Raw genomic sequence first — 22,439 nt, 5'->3', positions numbered from 1 at the left:
AGTCCCCCCCTGGTGTAGCATCCTAGATGAAACACTGGTACATGTCTTGTCTGTTCAATCACAGTCCCTCCATTGTGGTTCAATGTCAGTCCTTCAACCCCACTCCACTACTCAACTGAGTGTTCCTTTGGATAGACAATGTCTCTCTTTGTTTTACTGTTTACTGCTATGATTATTGTGATAAAGTCTGCAAACGTTGAATAACATCTCCTAGCAAATTTCGTCTAGTCATTTAAGTGACACAGATCAATGTACAAAACTCTTACAAAACTTCATAATAATCCAAAAAAATGCAATAATTGTCATGTTATCAGCAGTAATTGTCATTCTTTATTACACAGTAATTCTGTCAAAACTTAAAATCTGTAACTCAAGTCCTTTGCATATAACCAGTCAGTCAGTCACTCATGCAGCAGTCAAGTTGATCTGTAAATGACTGAAAATTTTCCAGTGGATTTACTGGGCATCCAACATACATACCTAACATGTGTAGCAGCATGGTGAAATGGTTTCAAAACAGCATGTACACCCCACTATTCAACCCCATGGACCCCAACCTCCACAAGATTTACTCTCTGATATGATCAATTTTTTTGACCACCAAATTTTGCAATTGACCACCAAAATTTGAATCTGGTGGTCAAACTTGACCACCAAACAAAAAAATAAATTTCGAACCCTGATATATATATATATATATATATATATATATATATATATATATATATATATATATATATATATATAAATATGTATAGGATAAAGCCCGAGTATGAGGGTTTTATCCGACTTAAAAACTATCGCCCCTAACTGATATATTTTCGTTTTCAATGTGTTTACGTCAACCGTCCCCTTTGTCAATGTAACATGTTTAGGATATGAATTAAACTTTTATTTGTGAAATAGCCTTCCAATGTAATGGAACATCCTATAAATGCCCTAGGGCACATTATATAAATGCCCTAGGGCACAGCAGATTTTGTGTTGCAGCTGGTTTCCGCTGTATTACCAAATTTGAATATTAAAACGTACCAGATGTCTACAGAATATGACATGTTCACTTTTGATTGGACAGTACTTTACTACGGCGCTGTCATTCGTTTCTGGAATTTGGTGACCAGGGCTTTACGTGTAAATAAAACACCCTGAATTGAGCACTCTGATTGGTCAATCAACAGTGGATAGTTTTTAAATATATATATATATATAATATATATATTTTTTTTTTTTTTTTTTTTTTTTTTTTTTTTTTTTTTTTTTTTTTTTTTTTTTTTCATATTAACTGAAAAATTGCCAGATATATATCTTTCACTTGTCCATACAAGTTACACAGAATCACATTTTATATCTTGGTATAGAGCACCATGAAATTGAAAATGTCTGGTGGAAGCACAAATTGAGATATTGCAAGTTGCAGTGTAATAGGACCTTGGTCCTGGTTAGCCATTTAGTCTGATTAACAAGAAAGACACTCACCTTGATTTTGGGTGGTACCCTTTCTCTGATCAGTTTAGGGTTCTTCGGTGCAGAGATTTTGCTCGCATAGGCAGGTGTGTCTCCACAGTCTGTTGACCGCTTCACACTTTTCTTTTCAAATCCAGTAGGCATTTTTCCAATTTTTTTTTCCTGCTAACTAGGTGTAAATGTACTTGAGGTATGTCACCTACACAAATGTTAACAGAAAGAACAACAGCACAGAATATGGAGTCAGTTTAATCTCTTTGACAGACACCTCCCATAAGAACAGAATAAAAACTTCCATGTTGTTTGAAAACAAAATATTCTTTACCTTAAACCTCACAAACTCTCCCTTAGAAACTTTTAAACCATTTAACATGGAGCACAACTTCATTTTAACTTTTAAGAAAAATAAAATTCTCCTAGCTGACTGGAAAATCATTCTGTACCAAACTCTCCTCACTGCAAATGCCATATGTATCTTCTGAAAACTAATCTGTTACTCACTCACACAAAATTCTATATGTGATAAGAGGCATGCAGGAACTATTTTTCACCGTTTTCCGAATGATGATACATACAGCCATCATCATCACAGAAAACAATTACATGAAAGCACAAATGAAAATACAATCAAAATACACATGAAAAGTATCATAAAAACAGTAAAAAACTGCCTGTAGCTGATGCATGTATCTTCTTTAATAACTTAAATGAGATTTAGTTCACTCCTGCTAGAGACCAGTGCCTATGTTTCTATAAAGAAATGTTAGTTCTCTATCAAATTAAATGCCTATCAACCACTAACATAAAGAACTTAATGTCCTCATAAATTGCTGTCAACCGTCACTGTCAATATCTTGTGTGTTTGGCCAAGGTGCGTGGTTTCCATTTGATAATTACAAATTTTGAAATAGGTTTGATCATGGAGGTAAAAAAATATCAAACTCAATTCTTATGTAACACAGCAAAGCGTTAAAAGGTAAACAAATAAAAATCACATTCTTCCGTACGACATGTTTGAGTCTACTGCAGTACAACAATATTTTTAGAACTGACTGCAAAGGTAGACGAACTGATCTAGTATTCACAAAGAAGTCCATGAGAATACTCAAATCCGAAATTTAGTGTTGCTGCAGCCATGTAGGTTACTCAATTCCGCGACTAAGCTTGTGAAACCAAGGATGCACGTAATTGTGATATATAACTTTTTAGCAACATAGTCATTAAGCGAAAATGGAGGTTCTGTAAGTTTCTTTGTAATGTTAGTAGTAAAGGAGTTGGACGCTAGAACTTTGATGTTAATAGCCGTGCGTACGATGCCGTGTGTTCCCGACGTCTCAGGGCCTTGCACCACACGGGAGGCCGTATTATTATAACGCCGGAGAACACATTTACACACAGCACTGTATGCAGGGCTACAATTTTACAAGCTAGCCTTAACTACAAGTGCCTTTACTTTATCAATAAAAAGTGTGATTAAAATTCAACAAAACTCTTTACTTTTATGGAATTCCTTATGTATAACATATACAGATAGCTGTTACTTGAATTTGAATCCAGTACTGTTTAATTTTGATCCATGCAAAAATAGTACGCTTTGTAACCACCAACATTACATGTCAACATAATTTTTTTCGAACCCATTTCTGTGGATCTAAGTTGATAACCTCGTGGATCCAACCAAAGTATAGATTGAAATGCTATGAATGGCGGTTGGTTCGAAAAGAATATTGTGTAAAAATAGACAATCACGATCACCTAGCGACCGTGTTCTTGCAGTAGAACGAACGTCACTTTACGCATAATGGGTGTCTGCAAAGAAATACGTCTCTTTGCAATCAGCAGAGCGTGCATTTGGAAACCATTCTTACCTCTCGCATCAAAATCTTCGCAGTGTGTCCTGCTGTTTTGGCAAAAATAACCGAATTACCACATTTCGAATTCAGCCGAGCAGCACGTCGCCATCTTGTTTTTGAAAATAGAGCTTCGATGTTGTCATGGAGTCTACGATGAGGCTGAGCTGTTCCACTATATAAAAGGGCTTTTCATTGGATATAATGAGATATCATGTTTAATTACCAATATTTCAGCCAATCAGAATAGTCGTTACAGCGTGTGGATAAAGCGTCATGGCCGAACATTTCCGATTGGTGCCGAAATTCCACATTAATCTTTCACTCCAAACACTGGCGGCGCTCTAACCATCGTAAATACAGAAGTGGTGGACGTTGAACTGCCACTATCTGGACACAGGTAAATTCACACTAAAAGCATGCAGACATACAGCACAGAAAGCAGTGGTGTAGACTAAAAATTAAGAAACTTGAATAAAATGAGAGACTGCGATATGGACAGCTCCGGTTTACACAAAACTTTCTTTAATCACTTGAATAACATCAATGCTGGAAAGAACAGAATCTAAAAAAGTTGTGTTGGACCTGGACAAATCTGCCAATAACATAATGACAAATCATAGACTACTTACGAACAAACTGCTTAATTTATCATAGCATAGTTCACCAACACCTTCGTATCATTAAACGTTCTGATAACGGTACTCCAATTTTATTTAGTTATGTTTGTTTGTTTTGTTTTTTTTCATGAACAACTGGTTTATCATCTATGCCTTTTAATTTCATTGTCTAATTTGTCAGTGTGTTATGTAATTTGTTGCTTTTATTGTTTTAGTGAGTCCATGTTTTAAAGGGGTCGCGATGAATAAATAAATGAATAAACAAAAATGAAAACTAGTGAGCTATATTTTTCTGTCTCTCGCAAAAAATACGTACATGGCAGGAAACTTAAAACGACGTAAGATTCTATGTAACGAGTTTTTCTAGGTTTTATCAGCCGTGAAAATAAAGGAGTGATATCCTCTATTTCGGTTCTTCCTTCTTAGGACGAAGGGGGAGAATTCGTTGCTAGATGGGACCGTTGCAGTCTGCCAGTCAACAATGCGACTTGCAGGGGTTAATAAATGCAAAAAGGAGGCTTAAATCTAAAAGTCACCTTCATGAAATATCCAACACTCACTCGACGCAGCACGTCACAAACTTCGCACCACTGATAAGCGTTTAAAAAGGCACTATAACGTCCGACGAGAAATCCAATCCCAATGTGAAGTTCGCCAAGTTTTACGAATTATGCGATATGAAGTCACTCTCTGAGCTGTACTCTGAAGATTGCAAGATGATTGCCCCTGGTACGGAGAGCACGATTGGTCGCAAAGGTAAGAAAACACATATTGATCGTTGCACAGTCGTGTGGAATGGGATAAAGCATGGAGGTAGTCTTCTACTGACATGGTAGTGCTAGAAGTGTTTCCCGCTCTTCTTGACGCCAATTGCCTCTCAGTCTGTCCTTGAACAATGCCATAAACCTTTGTTCGTTGCCCACACCTTGATTACTCTATACATACCCACGCCATACCTATACAGTATGTTTTCTGATGTGTCACGCCCAATTTATTTTCTCCAGTGTTGAGCTTGTCTGACTAAGAGTGAATAGGAGTGTTTTGCAATTTTGGAGCAGTGGAATGCTTCCAGCAAAAGCTTTTTATGATCTAAATTTAAAAATAAACCATACTTTTGTTTAAGTATTTAAATTTCAATATTTACAATTCTAGACACTAATTTTTAATGGTAAAACATCTTTGTATACTGACCACGGCGTATGTCAGTCTTGACGATTTTCTAGTTTATACATGAATAAGAAAGCAAGATTGATTTTTATTCATTCATTTCGTCATCAGCAGATCATCTCCCGCTCAAGCTAGAATTACGTCACAAAGTAATACACGACGGTCCCCAACATTTCATAATTTCCACTCAGCCTTATGGTCAGAAATCTCCATTACCTGTCTCACATTGATACCCAGTGAAACCCTCGGGGCATACGCAGTAATCGAAAAAGACGCCTTCTATACAGGTGCCACCGTTGAAGCATTCATCATCATTGCTGCACTCGGGAATTTCTGTGAATTAAGAGGTTGAGGTATGGTATATACAAATATATATATATATATATATATATATATATATATATATATATATATATATATATATATAAATATATACATATATATATATATATATATATATATATATATATATATATATATATATATATATATATATATATATGATAAAATAAAATAAGATGTTGTCAAGTTTGAGATAAGAGAAACAAACTGTCTGACATGTGTTGGTTTTCTTTAAATTAAAAATGACCACGTACACTACCCTGTGTTAACTTTAGAGGTAAAATTAACTGTTTGATTTTTACAAAGATGTAAGGAGAAAACTTCATTTACTCCACTCCTTCACTGTTTGCCCACACAAGTACTAGTAGCAGACCAAAAGAAATTAAGCCATTTAAAGAAAATTATTTGTTTGTCGTCCTTTGATTTTCGATAAACCTTGCACCCAGCCAGGGGAAAAAACAAACACAGACAATTAACACATGTATTAACATAAGCTCAATTGGATTCCTTTAGAAAAAAAATATTTTTATTTGTATAAGTGTTAACATTGTGTTTATTTTTTTAATTTTCCCTGAAAACCTACCAGCACACGGCCGGCAAACAAAAAGTGTTATCTAAAGCGCCTTATGATAATTTGAATGTTCCCTAGCCGTTTTCTATCTTAAATCTTTGCTATTTGAAAACAATATCTCATGAGCGACACTTTGTGTATTTCATTGTTTATGTTTTCTCACTTATCTGTTCAACACATGACATAACAGAACAACATTTTCTTTAAAAGAGTTTTTGTGCCCTTCGAAGTCCAACAACTAAATCAGCAATCCCTCAGATTAAACATGTCTGAAACTGCACAGATTTGTAAAACTTTTCGTGAAAAGGGTGTTTGTATGGCGGGAAACGGGCGGGAAAAGAAATTAATTCTCTTTTTAAAATCGAAACTTGGCTTTGAAAATGGATCAGTGGAATCCATGGTACTTTGCGGCCAGTCCATTTTCTAAATTAGGATTCAATCAGAAAATGAAATGAAGGGTAATTATCAAATTTCAAATATTTTAGGCGAGTAGATGAAGCGCATTTGGCCTTTTTCCAAATATATTAGATTTTGCCTCAAGTTAAATGGTGAGAGATAGGTAACTTTCAAAAAGTCTTTTGCCAAATCACATTTCAGTTTATCGATGTCCATATGGCCAAATGCCATGTTGAAAAGCAAACTGCAAATTAATCCGCTGCACTTTGCGGCCAGTCGATATTCCAATATATTCATTGAAATGGAAAATAGACATTAGGCTAAAATATATTCTTAAACGTGTTTTCATGTTGATGAAGCGGTTTTTAGTTCTTTTCGAAGTGAACAGTTTTTCAACGCCCGTGAAATTATGAGAAATTGGTAAAAACCCTTGTGCGGATGGTACTTTGCGGCATCTGCCATTTACCGATTTCCTATTTTCGTGTGGCGATACACTTCTGGATTACTGGTCATGGGCATTTAAAAATCTAGGCATTATTTTAATGACTTAGTTTCTCACACACAAATATTTTGAATGTTATAGTTTGCCTTTGTCAGATGGCCAAAGAAGTTCGCACTTGCAAAAAAAAATAATCAAAGACTACTTTAATTCTAGGCGATAAATTGATACAGAATCCACGAACAAGTATTTCGTATCAGTAACTTTCGAAACCTCGACTTTTATAACCTTGATTTCCTAGTGAGGTTATGTGTATCGACCTCTATGAAAAGAGGTTTATTGTAAAAAACCTATGGCGTTATCGAGAGTAATAAATAAATAATAATAAAAATATCATCATCATCATCATCATCATCATCATCATCATCATAAGGTCAACCCCGCCGTGGCGGGTTGACCTTTTCATGACACGCATAGACGCAGCAGACCGAGCCACAGACAGCTGCTTTTCCAGTGATGAACCTTAAAAGAACCTTCCATTCTAAGTGCTTTGCTCTCATTACAATTTTCAACACTTCAAAAAATCTAGAAGTGGAACTTACAAAACAGTGCATTTAGTGCCACCATTATGGACAACTGTGCTTTGTCTATACTGTGGCAGGTATGACGTCTTCAGTTTGTGGCGATACCACGTCTTGATTACTGCTCATACTTTGGAACCATGTCATTATTTTGATGACGTAGGGAACATTCATTTTTTACGGGGGAGGGGTCGGTGGAACTTAAGTTACAAATAAAATGTAAAAAGCGACCCCCTCCAAATTAAACTTCTAAAATTTGACCCTACCCCCTAATTCATCGATTGGAAAATGTAAACCCCACAATTTTCATCTTGATTTTGATTGCCCTTTGCAAGTAAAATTGTGACACTTCATAAGTGTTTGCAAGAGGGAGAGCGGTCATCCCCAATTTTAATGCGCGAAAACAGTGACCCTCCCCTTGCGTGTCACGTATAGTATCAATAATATCTTAATTGACATATAATTCCTCAAACATTTATAAAAGCACAGAGTTAGCTAGTTTTGTATATGAAAACATTATTCACAGTTTCCTCATAGCCTATATATTTTATAGTGAATTAACGTCTCGATGAAATTCCAAAATCATATTTCTGGCACACACATGCAGTTGTAACCAACCTAGTCTAATCATTTACATAATATCAATTATCAAGTGTTTACAAATACACAGATACAGCTAGCTTTATATTTGAAAACAAAATGCTCATATTTCCCTCATGGACTACAATTTATAATGAATCAACATTTCAGTGAAATTCCACAAATCAATTTTTTTTGTACAAATATGCATTCAAAGCTTATTCTGTCTTCAATTGCATTTTATTACTATCAAACAAGTTACTCTAATGAAACTAAAAAAATGTGTGCAATACGTTAAAAGTAAAGCTGTTTTTCTCATTTTGTAATCTACGCCCAACTTTATACTTTGAGACAAAAAATAGGAGCATCTACACGGTCCCAATCTTATGTTAAATTAGTCACTGGCACATTATTGTCCTCTGAACCGGTGAATGATAGTTGACAGAAAAGAGACTGGCTTACTATCCATCAATCAAAGTGACTCATCAGAACCGAGTATTACGAACCTGAGATGCAGTTTATCTCTGTGAACCTTACAGTAAGTCAAAGTGACTCGTAAGAATAACTGATTAACAAGCACTTGTTTCATTAGTGTTTCTATTTATATTTGTTAATCCTGGTTGTTTTAATGTATGTAATTCCAAAGTCCAAAAAATGTTTGCAAACACTTCATATAACACCATATTTTCATAAATTTGAGCTATTCTCCCATTATTCATCTGTTATAAAAGTTTTATCGTGAACATGGCAGATACATTTCTCTTGGTCAAATTTTATTTTTTGAACAAAAGTGCTCTTTTCTGCTTGTTATTACCAGTTCAGACAGAATAAAGTCAGGTAAGTCTTCTGTTTCACATTCTTTTTGGTAAATTCTATTGTTTTTGCCCTCACTCCAAACAGACCTTCGTAAATTTGACAGCCCTCTAAATCACTGATTGTAAAATTTGACCCCTACAAACGATTTTGTAAAAGTCAACCCCCGGATTCCTAACGACCCTCCTCCCCGTTAAAAAGAATGATCCCTTCGTTTCTCACACACAACAAATAGGTTGAATTACGGTTTGACTTTGCCAAATGGCCAGAAGGAATGAAACCCATCCTGCGGGTATAAACTACTGTATAGACTTGGTGATGTCTTATTGTCAACGATGACTATTTTTTAATAGATTCATACATCGGTAAGCCGTTACTCAGTTATGTCATTGGATGACATTTTCTGAAAAAGGCAAAAATATGTGGCTTCCTGTGCTAATGAAATTGCGTCTTCTGCAGCTGTTGAAGAATTATTTGATTGGATGAAGGCTAAGGGAATTGCTAACCTTGACGTGAAGACTGAAGAGTTTGTGGTGAATGGAGAGTATGCATACAAAGTCGCCGAATTTCAAACAGCTCAAAGAAGATGGCACTTGTATTGGTACTGGAAAATATCTGACCGTCTTAAAGAAGTCGACGGCCTATACTATTATCATGCTAACGCCTTCAATTCCAATAACAAAGAGTATTCTGCTAAGATGAATGTAGAAATTCTGATCCTGCAACTTGACTCTTACTTAACCGTAGTCAATGCAAAATTTAATCGAGGTACTGTTGATGTTCTGTATTATTATCCAGTATTATTAGATATAAGAAAGTACTAAATTTACTTGATGTAGGTATCTTGTTTGTCCTTAAGTTTTCTTTCACGCCTACCTAAACTCTTGCTACGACCACAGGCAGTAGTCGCGGGACTGAATGTGCTACGTCCAGTTTCTGTACTTGCACAAGTTTTATGCTTTTGAGAGAGCGCGTTGTGACATTTGTTTACTGTAACATTTAATAAAAAATTAATTTTCAAGATCTTGGTACTTTGACAAATCCCCATAATTCTAGGGAGTCCAGCTGCTCCACAAGGCTTGGAGACCCTTTAATAAAAGCAACTGGTTTTCGTAATGAATATTGAGTATACCACAATACCAGTTATACATTCTCCGACTGTATCAAAGTCAGTGTAGTCCTAGATGTACAGTCCCTTGATCTGTATATTGAAAACTTTGGTACATTTGTATTCATACAGATGAAACAATATCGTCTCTGGTCAACGCATGCGTCATTTTAGAACCCGTACGTTGTGGCTTTTTTGCCGGGGGTTACTAGACTTGGTTCAAGTCGGTGAATTAAAAAAAATAAAATCATTTATAATAGTTTCTCTTGTGTCTCTCCTATTTCGTACAAACCTATCCGGAATTTGGCAGCTCACGCCAGGTTTTCCCAGCTATTGAATGCGTCGAGTTTGAGTCTGCGCAGTAGTGAGTTAGTTTCTGTGATTCCGGGTGAAACTCCGCTGCATAGCGTTCACTCCACTCATCGCGTTCACCCTACTCATCGCGTCCACTCACGCGCGCGTTTCACATGAAAGCAGAATACAAATCATTGCGTTCACTCCACTCAAACATTCACAAATCACAGACTTGAACCAAGTCTAGGGGTTACGTACTCATCAGTACAGCTATACCCTTGACACCCCTGTTTGCATTGTCCAAAAATGCAATCATCATGCAGGCAGCGATAAAAGACAATAGCTCTTACATCAATAGTGCCAAACCAGCATTGTTAGGAATAAAAAAGAAGAAAAAAGGAAAAACGACAAGAACGAAAACCGCGTCGCCGCATCACGTTTGGTGAATGTCAAGGACCAGACTTTGTCTTTTGGGACCTTGTTAGTTGCGACCGTTACGGTCTGCCAGTCAACAGCAAGAATAACAGAGGTAAATGCATGCAATAAGGACGTTTGATGTATAAGGTTATTTATATCCGACACTCACTCAAGGCAGCACGTCACAAACTCCGCACAACAGATAAAGCACCATGTCCGACGAGAAATCCATTCCCAGTGTGAAGTTCGCCAAGTTTTACGAATCAAGCGATATGAAGTCACTGTCTGAGCTGTACACTGAAGATTGCAAGATGATGGCCCCTGGTATGGAGAGCACGATTGGTCGCAAAGGTAAGAACATATATTGATTGTTACACAGTCGTGTGTAATGGGCTTAAGCAACATGGAGGTAAAATCTTCTATCTATATGATACTTTAACACACCTTTTTTATGAGTGTAAACAAGTCAACCTTGGCAATGCTTTGTGTACTTGGCGGCTGGCGAGTTGGTTTTATTACTTTCTTTCAACAGCCCACCCCATTGTCGTGGCACAGGATTGTTAGGCATGCATTGTGTTAGTCAAAATATATTTGAGTGGGGATGCGCCTCGGGACTCTCAAAACAATACTGTTTTGGTCTACCACTTTGTGGGGACTCATTTTGAAGCTCATGGAGTGAGTCATTTTTTTATCGGATTGTGTTTGTGAAAATCGAATATTTTCCTCCAAAAAAGTTAACACACGGATGGTGGCCATTTCGAATTTCAAATTTCGGTATTAAAATAGTGATTATTTGGTAATTTGCTTCTCTAGTACCAAATTTTACACAGTCACCTCTGAGTTGTTATGTTTTCGGAGGGGAGTGGTTTAAAGTTCTCCATGGGAAGTTTGAGCAAAACATATAAGACTTTCAATTGCGAAGGCGTACTACCTCAGGCCAAATATCATAATTATGGAGTATGGAATTAATATTGTTATTAAAATCAGTTTTACTATTCATCAGGACTGAGTTTCCTTTCCGCTAAACATGACCTAGAAAAATCACTGAATAGGTACGGGTTACATGCCAGTCCCTGGCGTGTCAAGTATTGTGCCTGCGTTTACAAAAGAGAAGGTGGCCAATGCCAAACGCAAGTCCCCTCTCCGTGTCTTAAACATAACCTAATTTACTCCTATGATAAAGGTCGCTGTATCTCCTCCGTTGGACAGATGATCGAAAACATGGCTATCTACCTCGTTAGGCCCGTTTTGAATCACGGTGTTGTGTTTCACTAATTTTCTTTCGAAAAGTAATGTGAAGTCTCAAAATTTATTTTCTCGCGCGCAGTTGTTCAGTAAACAACATCGGGGACATCAATGACGGTTCTAGGTTATCGTCTGTTGTTTGGCCCATTCATGTAAGTTGATTTAAGGGAGCCTTCAGTAATCACAGAGGGGGTGGGCAGGGGTAATATGAGAACTTAGAGTTTTCGATTTCATCCAAAATGTTGACTATACATGGTTGTCTATGAGGAAACTATGAATATTTTTTCAAATACAAAACTAGGAAATTCTGTGTAATTATGTATGCTTGATTAGGGTAGTTACAAGTGGATGTGTGTAAGAAATTGGATTTTGGAATTTGACCGAAATGTTGATTCACTATACATGGCAGTCTATGAGGAAACTATGATTAATTTTTTTCCAATACAAATTTAGGTAAATCTGTGTAGTTATGTACTCTTGATTATTGATACTAATGTACTTGATTAGACAAGGGTGGTTACAAATGTGTGTGCAAGAAATTTGATTTTGAAATTTCACCGAAATGTTGATTCACTATACGTGGTAGTCCATGAGAGTACTATTGACATTTTTCCAAAGTAAAACATAAGACTAACAATATCTGTGCATTTATAGACATTTGATAATTGACATACACTTTGCCACCTGTCCCATATGTTTTTGTCTCTTGTCTTTCATCAGTTTTAACTATTCAAGTGTTTAATGTACGATACCACTACATCTTTTCTGCATGAGAAGCTTGTCGATAATGTGTATGTATTTTATTTAATAGAATCAATGTATTTCCTATTCAGGAAATATAACATGGACTGTCAAAGGTTTGGCCGTAAAATCATCTTCTGTTAAAAGTGACCCTCCCTAAGGTAGGCTAACAAAAAGCGACCCTCCCCCTTGGACAGTTTTCTAAAAAGTGACCCCCCATTCCCCCGGCCCACCCTCTAATTACTGAAGGCTCCCTATTGGCGCGGTTGACCAATGAGCATGTTCTGATCAACAAAAATATGACCCCCGACAGGTGGGGGGGGGAAGAGTTCCATTACTTGCCAATATGTATACGTACCGCCCAATGGGTTGGGTATTTTAGTAGCTGTGGAAACGCAGGTGTCTGTGGCGGGGTCGGCTGCATCTATACGGCGCCGCTCTCGGACAGGTCTTTGTAAGTCTTGTTTGCTGTATACTTTTTTGTCTTTGTCTGTGTCTTTGATTTTTTAAAACGTTTGATTGTATATTTTGTTTTTATATGTCTTTTGTTCACTAGTTATTTCGATGTTGACTTTTTGATGACCCGCATAGACGCCGCCAACCCAGCCACAGACAGCTGCTTTTCCACTGCTAGTATTTCAGCAACTTGGTCTAAAATGGGGGTATTAATTCCACTGTAAACCAGGGTCTAAAATGAGAGCCAATCGTAAATCACAAGAACGAATTTCAATCGTCCCGTCTCGCATATGACCAGACATCATTGATGAACGCGTGAATATACAAAACACCGACCTTTAATCAGGAAAAATGAAAATTATTTTCCCTAATGAACCGTTCATTCTCAGTGCTTTGCTCTCATTACAATTTTGAACATTTCAAAAAATCCAGAAGTGGAACTCACAATACATTGCATTTACTGCCTCCATTATGGACTACAGTGCTTTGTCTATACTCCCGGTCTATACTATGGCAGGTATGACATCTTCAGTTTGTGGCGATACCACTTATGGATTACTGCTCATAGGGTACTTGAAACCTAGTCATTATTTTAATGACTTAGGGAGCACTCGTTTTTTACGGGGAGGGGGGTCGATTGAACTTAAAGTTACAAATAACATGTAAAAAGCGACCCCTCCAAATTAAATTTCTAAAATCTGACCCCCTTTATTCATCAATTGTAGAATGTGAACCCACCCCCCCCCCCGCAATTTTCATCTGATCTGATTGATTTACCCTTTGAACGCAAAGGCCCTCGGGTGAAAAATAGTGACACTTCAAAAGTGTTTGCAACAAAATGAGTGACCATCCCCAATTTTCATGCGCAAGAAAACAGTGACCCTCCCCTTGCGTGTCACAGATCGTATCAATAACATCTTAATTGACATATAATTCCTCGTTTGACCTTTGAACTTCCATAGAATACTTTTAACCTTTACAAATAATCACTTGAGTGAAATTCCAAGATCATATTTGTTGTTCACACCTGCTTTTTCAAGCACCCAATTCTATCACCGACATTTATATCAATTGTCAAACATTTATAAAAGCACAGATTTAGCTAGTTTTGTGTTGATAAAAAAAATATTCACAGTTTCCTCATAGCCTATAATTTATAGTGAATCAACATTTCGATGAAAATCCAAAATCGAATTTCTTGCACACACATGCACTTGTAACCACCCTAGTCTAATCAAGTACATGAATATCAATTATCAAGTGTTTATAAATACACAGATTTAGCTAGCTTTATATTGGAAAAAATTATTCATAATTTCCTCATAGACTACAATTTATAATGAATCAACATTTCAGTGAAATTTCAAAAGTCAAAATTCTTGTACACATATCCATTCAAAGCTCATTCTGTCTTCATTTGCATTTTTATTACTATCAAACAAGTTACTCTGAAGAAAATTAAAAAATGTGTGCAGTATATTGTTTCAAAATAAAGCCTTTTTTTTACATTTTGTAATCTATCCCCCAACTTTATACTTTGATACAAAACATAGGAGCATCTACATGGTCGCAATCTTATGTTATACACAGTCACTGGCACACCATTGTCCTCTTACTGGTGAATGATAGTTGACAGAAAACAGACTGACTTACTATTCATTAATCAAAGTAACTCATCAGAACCGAGTAGTAAGAAACTGAGATGCAGTTTACCTCTGTGAACCTTACAGTAAGTCAAAGTGACTCGTAAGAATAACTGATTAACAAGCACTTGTTTCATTAGTGTTTCTATCTATATTTGTTAATCCTGGTTGTTTTAATGTATGTAATTACAAAGTCCAAAAATGTTTGCAAACACTTCATATAACACCACATTTTCATAAATTTGAGCTATTTTTCCCACTATTCAAATTGTGATAAATGTTCTATCGTGAACATGCATGATACATTTCTCATGGTCAACTTGAACATTTTATTATTTTGAACAAAAGTGCTCTTTTCTGCTTTTTATTACTTGTTCAGACAGAATAAAGCCATGTACGTATTCTGCTTCATATACTTTTTGGTAAATTCTGTTGTTTCTTTGCCATAACTAAATAAATACCTTCGTAAAATTTGACAACCCTTAAATCATTGATTGTAAAATTTGACCCCCCCCCAAAAAAAAACGGTTTTGTAAAAGTCAACCCCCCTGATTTCCCCAACCCTTCCCCGTAAAAAAGGAATGCTCCCTTCGTTTCTCACTCAACAAATATGTCGAATTATGGTTGAACTTTGTCAGATGGCCAGAAGCAATGAAACCCATACCTGCAGGTATAAACTATAGATTTGGCGATGTCTTATTGTTAAATATGAGTATTATTTAATAGATTCATACATCGTTAAGCCATTACTCAGTATTGTCATCGGACGACATTTTCTGAAAAAGGCAAAAATGTGTGGCTTCCTGTGCTAATGAAATTTCTTTCTTTTGCAGCTGTTGAAGAATTGTTTGCTGGGATGAAGACCAATGGAATTGCTAAACTTGACGTGAAGACTGAAGAGTTTGTGGTGAATGGAGAGTATGCATACGAAGTCGCCAATTTCAAACAGCTCAAGGAAGATGGCACTTGTATTGGTACTGGAAAATATCTGACCGTCTTAAAGAAAGTCGACGGCCTATACTACTATCATGCTGACATCTTCAATCTTAATTAGAAAGAGTCTTCTACTTAGATGAATGTAGAAATTCTGATCCTGCAAATCGGCTCTTACTTAACCGTAGTCAATGGAAAATTTAATCAAGATACTGTAGATGTTCTGTATTATTGTCCAGTATTATTTGATGTAACAAAATATCTAAATTTACTTGATGTTGGTATCTTAATATCCACTGGGGCACAAGTTTGTCCCTAAGAGTTTTCTTTCACGCCTATCTAAACCCTTGCTATGACCACAGGCAGTAATCGTGGGGCTGACTATGCTACGTCGAGTTTCTGTGCTTGCACAAGTTTTATGGTTTTAACATCGTATCTAAGAAATCACTTTATGACGTTTGTTTACTGTAACATTCAATAAAAAGTGTAATTTTCAGGACCTTTGTTGTTTTAATTTCACAGAAGAAATGTAATCGACTATAGTGCTGGAAGTGTTTCCGCTCTTCTTGACTCTAGTCGTCTCTCAGTGTATCCCTGAACAATGCCATAAACCTTTGTTAGTTAGCCACACCTTGATCACTCCATAAATATCCAGGCCATACCTATACAGTATATTTCTGATGTGCCACGCCCAATTTGTTTTTTCCAGTTGAGCGTCTCTAACTAAGAGTGAATACGAGTGTTTTGCAATACCAGTATTTGACTTAGATAGTAATTTCAACCACCACTGTATGCATCTGATATATCTGAAAATAAAATACAATTCTACTGAATTCTCAAGCATAGCATCTGTGTCTGATACAGAGTCTCACAAGAACGTTATTGAAAAGGCAAAATTGAATTCAGATTAAAATGTTGAGTTTAAAATTGAATTGAGAAAAGTAAAATATAAAGAAAATGATATCAGATTGATGAAATGATACAAGTATTGTAATGTATTGAACACAAAGAAAAATGGAACTATAACTGTAGACATTTTCATTATTTGTTGTTTTTGCGAACACGTGATGTATCCTTCTTCTACTTCAAATATGCAGATATTGAAAGTGTTGGCATTTTACAAAGCAACACATTTCGTACACTATGAAATATAGTTGTTGGCAAATGAAATTCTGCCGGCAATGACATCGGACATACCAGCGGTGTCGAAATGGTGTACACTGGGTCCACTCTGAACAGGTTTACAAATCAACATGATCTCACAAGGGCCTATGTTTACAAATTATGGACAAGACGCCTAGCGAAACCTGATTGCTCTCGTTTGGAAGATTACGCCCAGCGTTGTTCAAGAGTACCCTGCATGATTTTTTTCAATGAGAATAAGACAAGAACAATAACAATAAGAACAAGAACTATATAATGAAAGTCCACGAAAGTTACAGCTTATAGTATGGTAAACATAAAAAGGATTCGAGTACACGTGCATTAACAGACAGAGAAGCAGAAAGCGTTCAGTAAAAATGATATCAGTCCAATGACAAGTCGGTGAATGTTTCAGAGGTGATTCCAGGAACAAGAATATTCTAAAACCAGGATTAGGGATGGACCATTATATCCTGGATGAGATTGTCAAAAGTTTAAAACATACGCACCCTGCGGAGCAAAACGTTATAAAAATTGCTCTTATAACCGTTTGGTAAACAAAATATTCACATGAATGTCAATCAAAATATTCAGGAAACTCGAAACAAGTTTATAACGCGAAAAAAATTGCGTGTCGGCACCCTAATCCATTTCCCAAGAGCTACTAGTCCATCTCGAAACCTGCACCTATTTGTATAGAAACTAGGCTATCAAATTAGGTCCAGTGACCAAGGGTAACAAAATAATAGTAAAACGCCTCGAGCACAACTTGTGGATATGTGCTATATAAGAACACATTATACTTTTTCTAAGAGGAAGAAAGTTGAGCCGGACGACGAAGTGCCGGCACAGAACTGGGTCGCCAAAGATTGTATACATGACTCAACAGGACGAACCGGAGGAGAAAGACGGCACCTGGGCGAATGATTACAGTTAGGATAGAGTCAACACTTTAGAACACTGGGCAAAACTGAATAATCTTACAAATCACCATTATTATAAGGAGTCTTGTTGCTCCATAAAGCTAGTAGGGAGACCCCTTAAGAAAACCATTGCTGGGTGGATGTCGAGTACAAATCAACACCAGTGATACATTCCCCAATTGTACCAAAGTCAGTTCAGTCCGGTATACAGTCCCGTGATCTGTATTTACAATATTTTTGAAAACTTTGGTACATTTGTATTCATACAGATAAAATTCATTGCATAGATCATTTTAGGTATTATACACAAAACTGCTTAAACGCGTGAGTCTATAGAACTTACAAGTCTCTTGAATTTATCAAAGTTCGGCTCAGTAAAACCCTCCTGTGGCAGATATTCAATTGTTAAATCGGCCCGGTGTACAATGGACAGATTAATAGAAAATGGTATTCATCTTCAACATTGCGTAAATTGCATAAAGTACAGAATCTATGTCTAGGATCGATACCATAATGTCGCCCTTCCTCTATTGCAAGAGGAAGTGACGAACATCGGAAGCGAGCAAAAACTTGAATATATTTGTAGTTACAATTAAGCGATACATATTTTTCAGGTATTATTAAACTCTTAAAAGTTACATAGGTACGCGCAGTTTTGGCTTATTCATAGCATGGACCAACTAATCTTGTTTGCAGAGATCTGTGACTCTTGTGGTAAAGGAAGGAAAAAACATTTGCTACTTGCCGACTTCTGTGGGGGAGTAAAGTGACGATGAGAATCCCCCGGGGTTGGTTCGAGTTAAACTGACGTCGAAACAGAAGCGAGTGATTCGGTTCAATGTAAAAACCAAGGTTGGTTTATTACAATTCGAATCCACAACAATAACTAGTAACACCAGAGTAGCAAGGCTTGTCCAGCCATGCTATGAAGCATCAGCAAGAGCTCTCTCTGAACACATGCTAAACTAGAAGCGTGGCAAGTTCCTATCCTACCTCGTGACGTCGACCATGAACGCTGGAGAAAACATCAGGAAAAGTAGCAAAGTAATTTGAGCGGGAAACATACCAAAGTCTGATTGGATAAACTAAACGTCTATGATTGGCTGAGAGTTTCTATATCAGGATCTGTAATGAATAAATTTTGAATTACGTTCTACACTTCTCCAAAACTTCCTGGGCGACCCAAGCGTAGCAAAATCCGTAAGAAAATAAAATGTTTTTGATGGATGTTGCCCAAGTGCGTCGTCCCATGTTGTCTAAATTACATAACATATTGTAGGCTTGTCGTGGTAATCTATCAGGAGGCATTTCTAATAATTTGAGCCAGTAACTGATGCACCTACGCATTAGTAGAAACAAACAATGGTGGTCGGCCACATTCTCCAACTACTGCTTCATTTGCAACACGACATGATACAGTGAGCAATCTCCTATATCATTTTCTTTGAATTTTCTCGATTGTGTCGTAGTATTGAAAGCCCCAAATTTCTGAACCGTAAATTAAAATTTGCAAAATCATTTAATCAAAAACCTTAAAGTGTGTTTTAGTGTAAAGTTATTAATTTTCTTGCTGGCACATGATAATAGATTCATAGCTTTACTGGCTTGCACAGCTAACGTAGCTACAGCTTTAGACAAGATGTTTCTACAGGACAGTAACAATCCTAAATATTTATAATATGACACAACTTCAATTACGGTATCACCGAAGAACCATTTTCACGACTTGTCTGTCGGCCACCCTTGCGAAAGATAACAATCTTTGTCTTCTCTAAATTTACTTCCATTCTCCATTTATCACAAAAATCCTTGTGAATATTAATGAGAAATTATAAAGGATGTTTATGTAGGTATGCATGTACTTTGAAATTAGCGGAGTGTCCATGCACAAGTGTTTTGAGGATCAAATGAACCATAAACTTTGTCCAAATGCCATTTTTATCCCCCGGTTAAATACAAGCGTATTGATTCTCTTTTTAAAAATCATGTCAAATTTTCTTTTGATTAGCCTCCGCGGATGCGGTATCCTGTGCATTACCACTCAACTGCGACTGTGACAAAAATGGCGCTACGAAATACCATCAGAATTATAGATTTATAGAAATATGACAGTGCTGTATAAATGGAGAGACAATATGATACCCAGTCTCTCACTCTCAGCCTCAGTCACTCATTCTCAGCCTCTCACTCTCAACTTCATTCATTCACTCTCAGCTAATATCACTGGTTTTCTCATTGAGCGATACTGTGATGTAGCAGCGGCTGGCTCGTGAGGCCTGGCTATGGTTCCGTATTCAATGAACAAATTCAGTTCTATATTTTCACTCGTCGGTTGACGCGGCGCATTCTTATTCTTATTCTTGATTGAATCACGACAAAACTATAGATCGCTCTGCATGTTTCTACTCGCTAATATTTACTTTGGTGTCGGGATCGAAAAGTACTTACAAATGCACAATTTGGAAATTGCTGAATTACTGTATCAAAGCATATAGCTGTCGGGAGCCGGTGATTAAAAACCCAAAAATATCAAACAACATGATAACAAACAACAAAAAACACACAAATTACTGTACTTCAACATTCTTCTCAAAGCCCCTTCTCTTTATACCGCGTGACCAAATACATGTTGAATTGAATGAATGAGCATTCAGAAATCACCCTGTAAATTGATTACAAAAATTCGTGTTATAGATTGAAGCATGAGCAAGGGATGTATAGCCAAAGTAATAACTGTACCGCAATATATGAGTATTGCAGGAAGGATCAAACTATGATCAAACAACCTCTCCACTATGCATTGGTTGTAATCTGTGTGGACTAATCAACATCGTAGAGAAGACAAAAGTGAGCGGACGTTACAATCAGTGGATCATTGTATGCATTTACTTTTATATTCATTGATGAAGATTAACCAATTTCGTCGCAAAATCGGAAAAAAAATTTGCGTAAGAGTCAGCTTTGAAAGTGACAATGAAAATATTGTGTAGAGAATACAGAATTTATAGGTATTGCTAACTAATTTTAAGCGACTTTATTAATTTATAAGATCTACGTTAAGCATTGGGGTATAATGTTGGAGATCAGACGTAGTTATCTTATAACAGTGTACCATCAATAACATCACTTGACAAAGTATCAGGTTTACTGGTGGTGTTAAAATAATCGAAATTCGAAACGTTTATCCACTACTGACACATTTAGTAACGGCATAAGTATTTTATCTATCGGGGAGCAATTATAGAACTTCCTGGGATCTTAACATTACCTAACAAGAGAGATCATCAACCTTAGACAAATTTTAAGATTTTTATGGTGCATTGAAACACTTCATTTGAGTTGAGTATGTTGAGTATATATTGAGTATATTTAACATTTAGACATTTTTGGTAATTGTGTTACTTTTAGACACAATTTACTTCAGCTATTGGCTGATATATACACGGTGTAATCTTTTTTTACTTGTGTTTTTCTTATGTTAGATTATATTTTGTTTTCATTGTCCATTTTTGTCGTGTTAGATTTTCTTGTTTTTCTTCGTCATTTTTATCTTTTCTCTTTCCTTTATGAAATGAACCTGTAATTGGGGCAACCTGTTGGTTCATAAATAAATAAATAAATAAATAAATAAATAAATAAACCTTGAAATACAGAAATATATCCTTCGAGATCAGTGTATCACTAACCATATAACCATATAAGCCAGCCTATGGAACTACCGCATTTTCAAACTAATTGGAGCCAGTTATTGAGTCTATGACTGAAGATATGCAAGCACAGACTTAATGCACGTTGCTCAAATTAAGTCTTTCGATGCACCATAACATGGCCAAAACGTCCAAAATTGGTACCAGAAGTGAAAGTGTGAGGTTACCTGTAATTGAATGCCCCAAAGTGAAGATATCTCCGTAATCTCGACTAAATGAAACAGGACCAACTCTAAAAAGAGTGATAATGTGCCCCGAAAGCTATTATTAATCAAGCCTCTCCGTCTGTTGCGACGTCAGAGAAACAAATCAACCGTTTAAGGGTTTTTTGCCATAAAATTTAGAAAATTTCACATCGGTTGTTTGTCTTAGCTCAAATGAAGTGTTTCAATGCACCATAACATGGCCAAAACATCCAACATTGGTACCAGAAGTGAAAGTTTGAGGTAACCTGTAATGCTTAATCTTGATTTAACGAGCGAGAATTTTCTAGAATACGTAGCTTTAGGATTTCCGAATTCGCCAATGGCGCAAACACGGAAATCAATAATCACTTCCTCTCCTGGGGTACCTCTTTGAAAATAACATGAATTACAGAAGTTAACAGAAATTTCGACTGAAATTGCTATTTCTAAATGTCATACTTGTTATTACGTTATTCATAGTTATTTCGATACCATGTGTTTGATTTATCATTCCTCGCAATTTAAACTGTTTCATTCTTTTGATTATGTCCCAACCAGCCACTTTTGTTGGGAAATTTCTGACAAGTTAAATCGTGTTCAGAATTCATCTATAGTGCTTCAAGAGAAACTCATACATTTTTGCAAAGTTTATTGTGTTTAATGGCATTATAATTTACAATTGCACAACGAGATAATTCACCAACATATCAACAAATCATATTTAAAATGGAAAATTTAACAAAAGAGGTGGTGCGGTTTTTACGATTAACAATTATGAATGCAAGTATTGATATATTAATATCCCATAAAAACGTTTATTGA

The 22,439-nt window shown here is 36.3% G+C and overlaps 2 protein-coding genes across 2 annotated transcripts in view; one reads left to right on the top strand and one right to left on the bottom strand.

The window, feature by feature from the left end:
- The window catches only part of LOC139148149 (hydrocephalus-inducing protein homolog), a 74,922-nt gene extending 71,465 nt beyond the window's left edge, over positions 1–3,457 (bottom strand). The window contains 2 exon segments of the mRNA XM_070719459.1: positions 1,477–1,663; positions 3,333–3,457. Coding sequence (XP_070575560.1) covers positions 1,477–1,608 — 132 coding nt within the window. The 5' untranslated portion in view covers positions 1,609–1,663; positions 3,333–3,457.
- Positions 3,458–10,784: 7,327 nt separating this feature from the next.
- LOC139148148 (uncharacterized) lies at positions 10,785–16,492 on the top strand. Its single transcript, XM_070719458.1, has 2 exons — positions 10,785–10,992; positions 15,560–16,492. Exons 1-2 carry the CDS (start codon positions 10,854–10,856, stop codon positions 15,778–15,780), a joined length of 360 nt encoding a protein of 119 aa, XP_070575559.1. The 5' UTR covers positions 10,785–10,853; the 3' UTR covers positions 15,781–16,492.
- The last annotated feature ends 5,947 nt before the right edge of the window (positions 16,493–22,439 follow it).

Source organism: Ptychodera flava, chromosome 13, assembly GCF_041260155.1.
Source record: "Ptychodera flava strain L36383 chromosome 13, AS_Pfla_20210202, whole genome shotgun sequence".
Taxonomy (NCBI): domain Eukaryota; kingdom Metazoa; phylum Hemichordata; class Enteropneusta; family Ptychoderidae; genus Ptychodera; species Ptychodera flava.
The sequence above is the reverse complement of the archived record's forward strand: the minus strand, read 5'-3'. Positions and strand labels throughout refer to the sequence as shown.

Excerpts from the sequence above, each read along its gene's own strand:
- LOC139148148 (XM_070719458.1), top strand. The coding sequence starts at position 10,854 with ATGTCCGACGAGAAATCCATTCCCAGTGTGAAGTTCGCCAAGTTTTAC. Across the intron at positions 10,993-15,559 it reads GAGCACGATTGGTCGCAAAG|CTGTTGAAGAATTGTTTGCT; the intron begins GTAAGAACATAT and ends TTTCTTTTGCAG.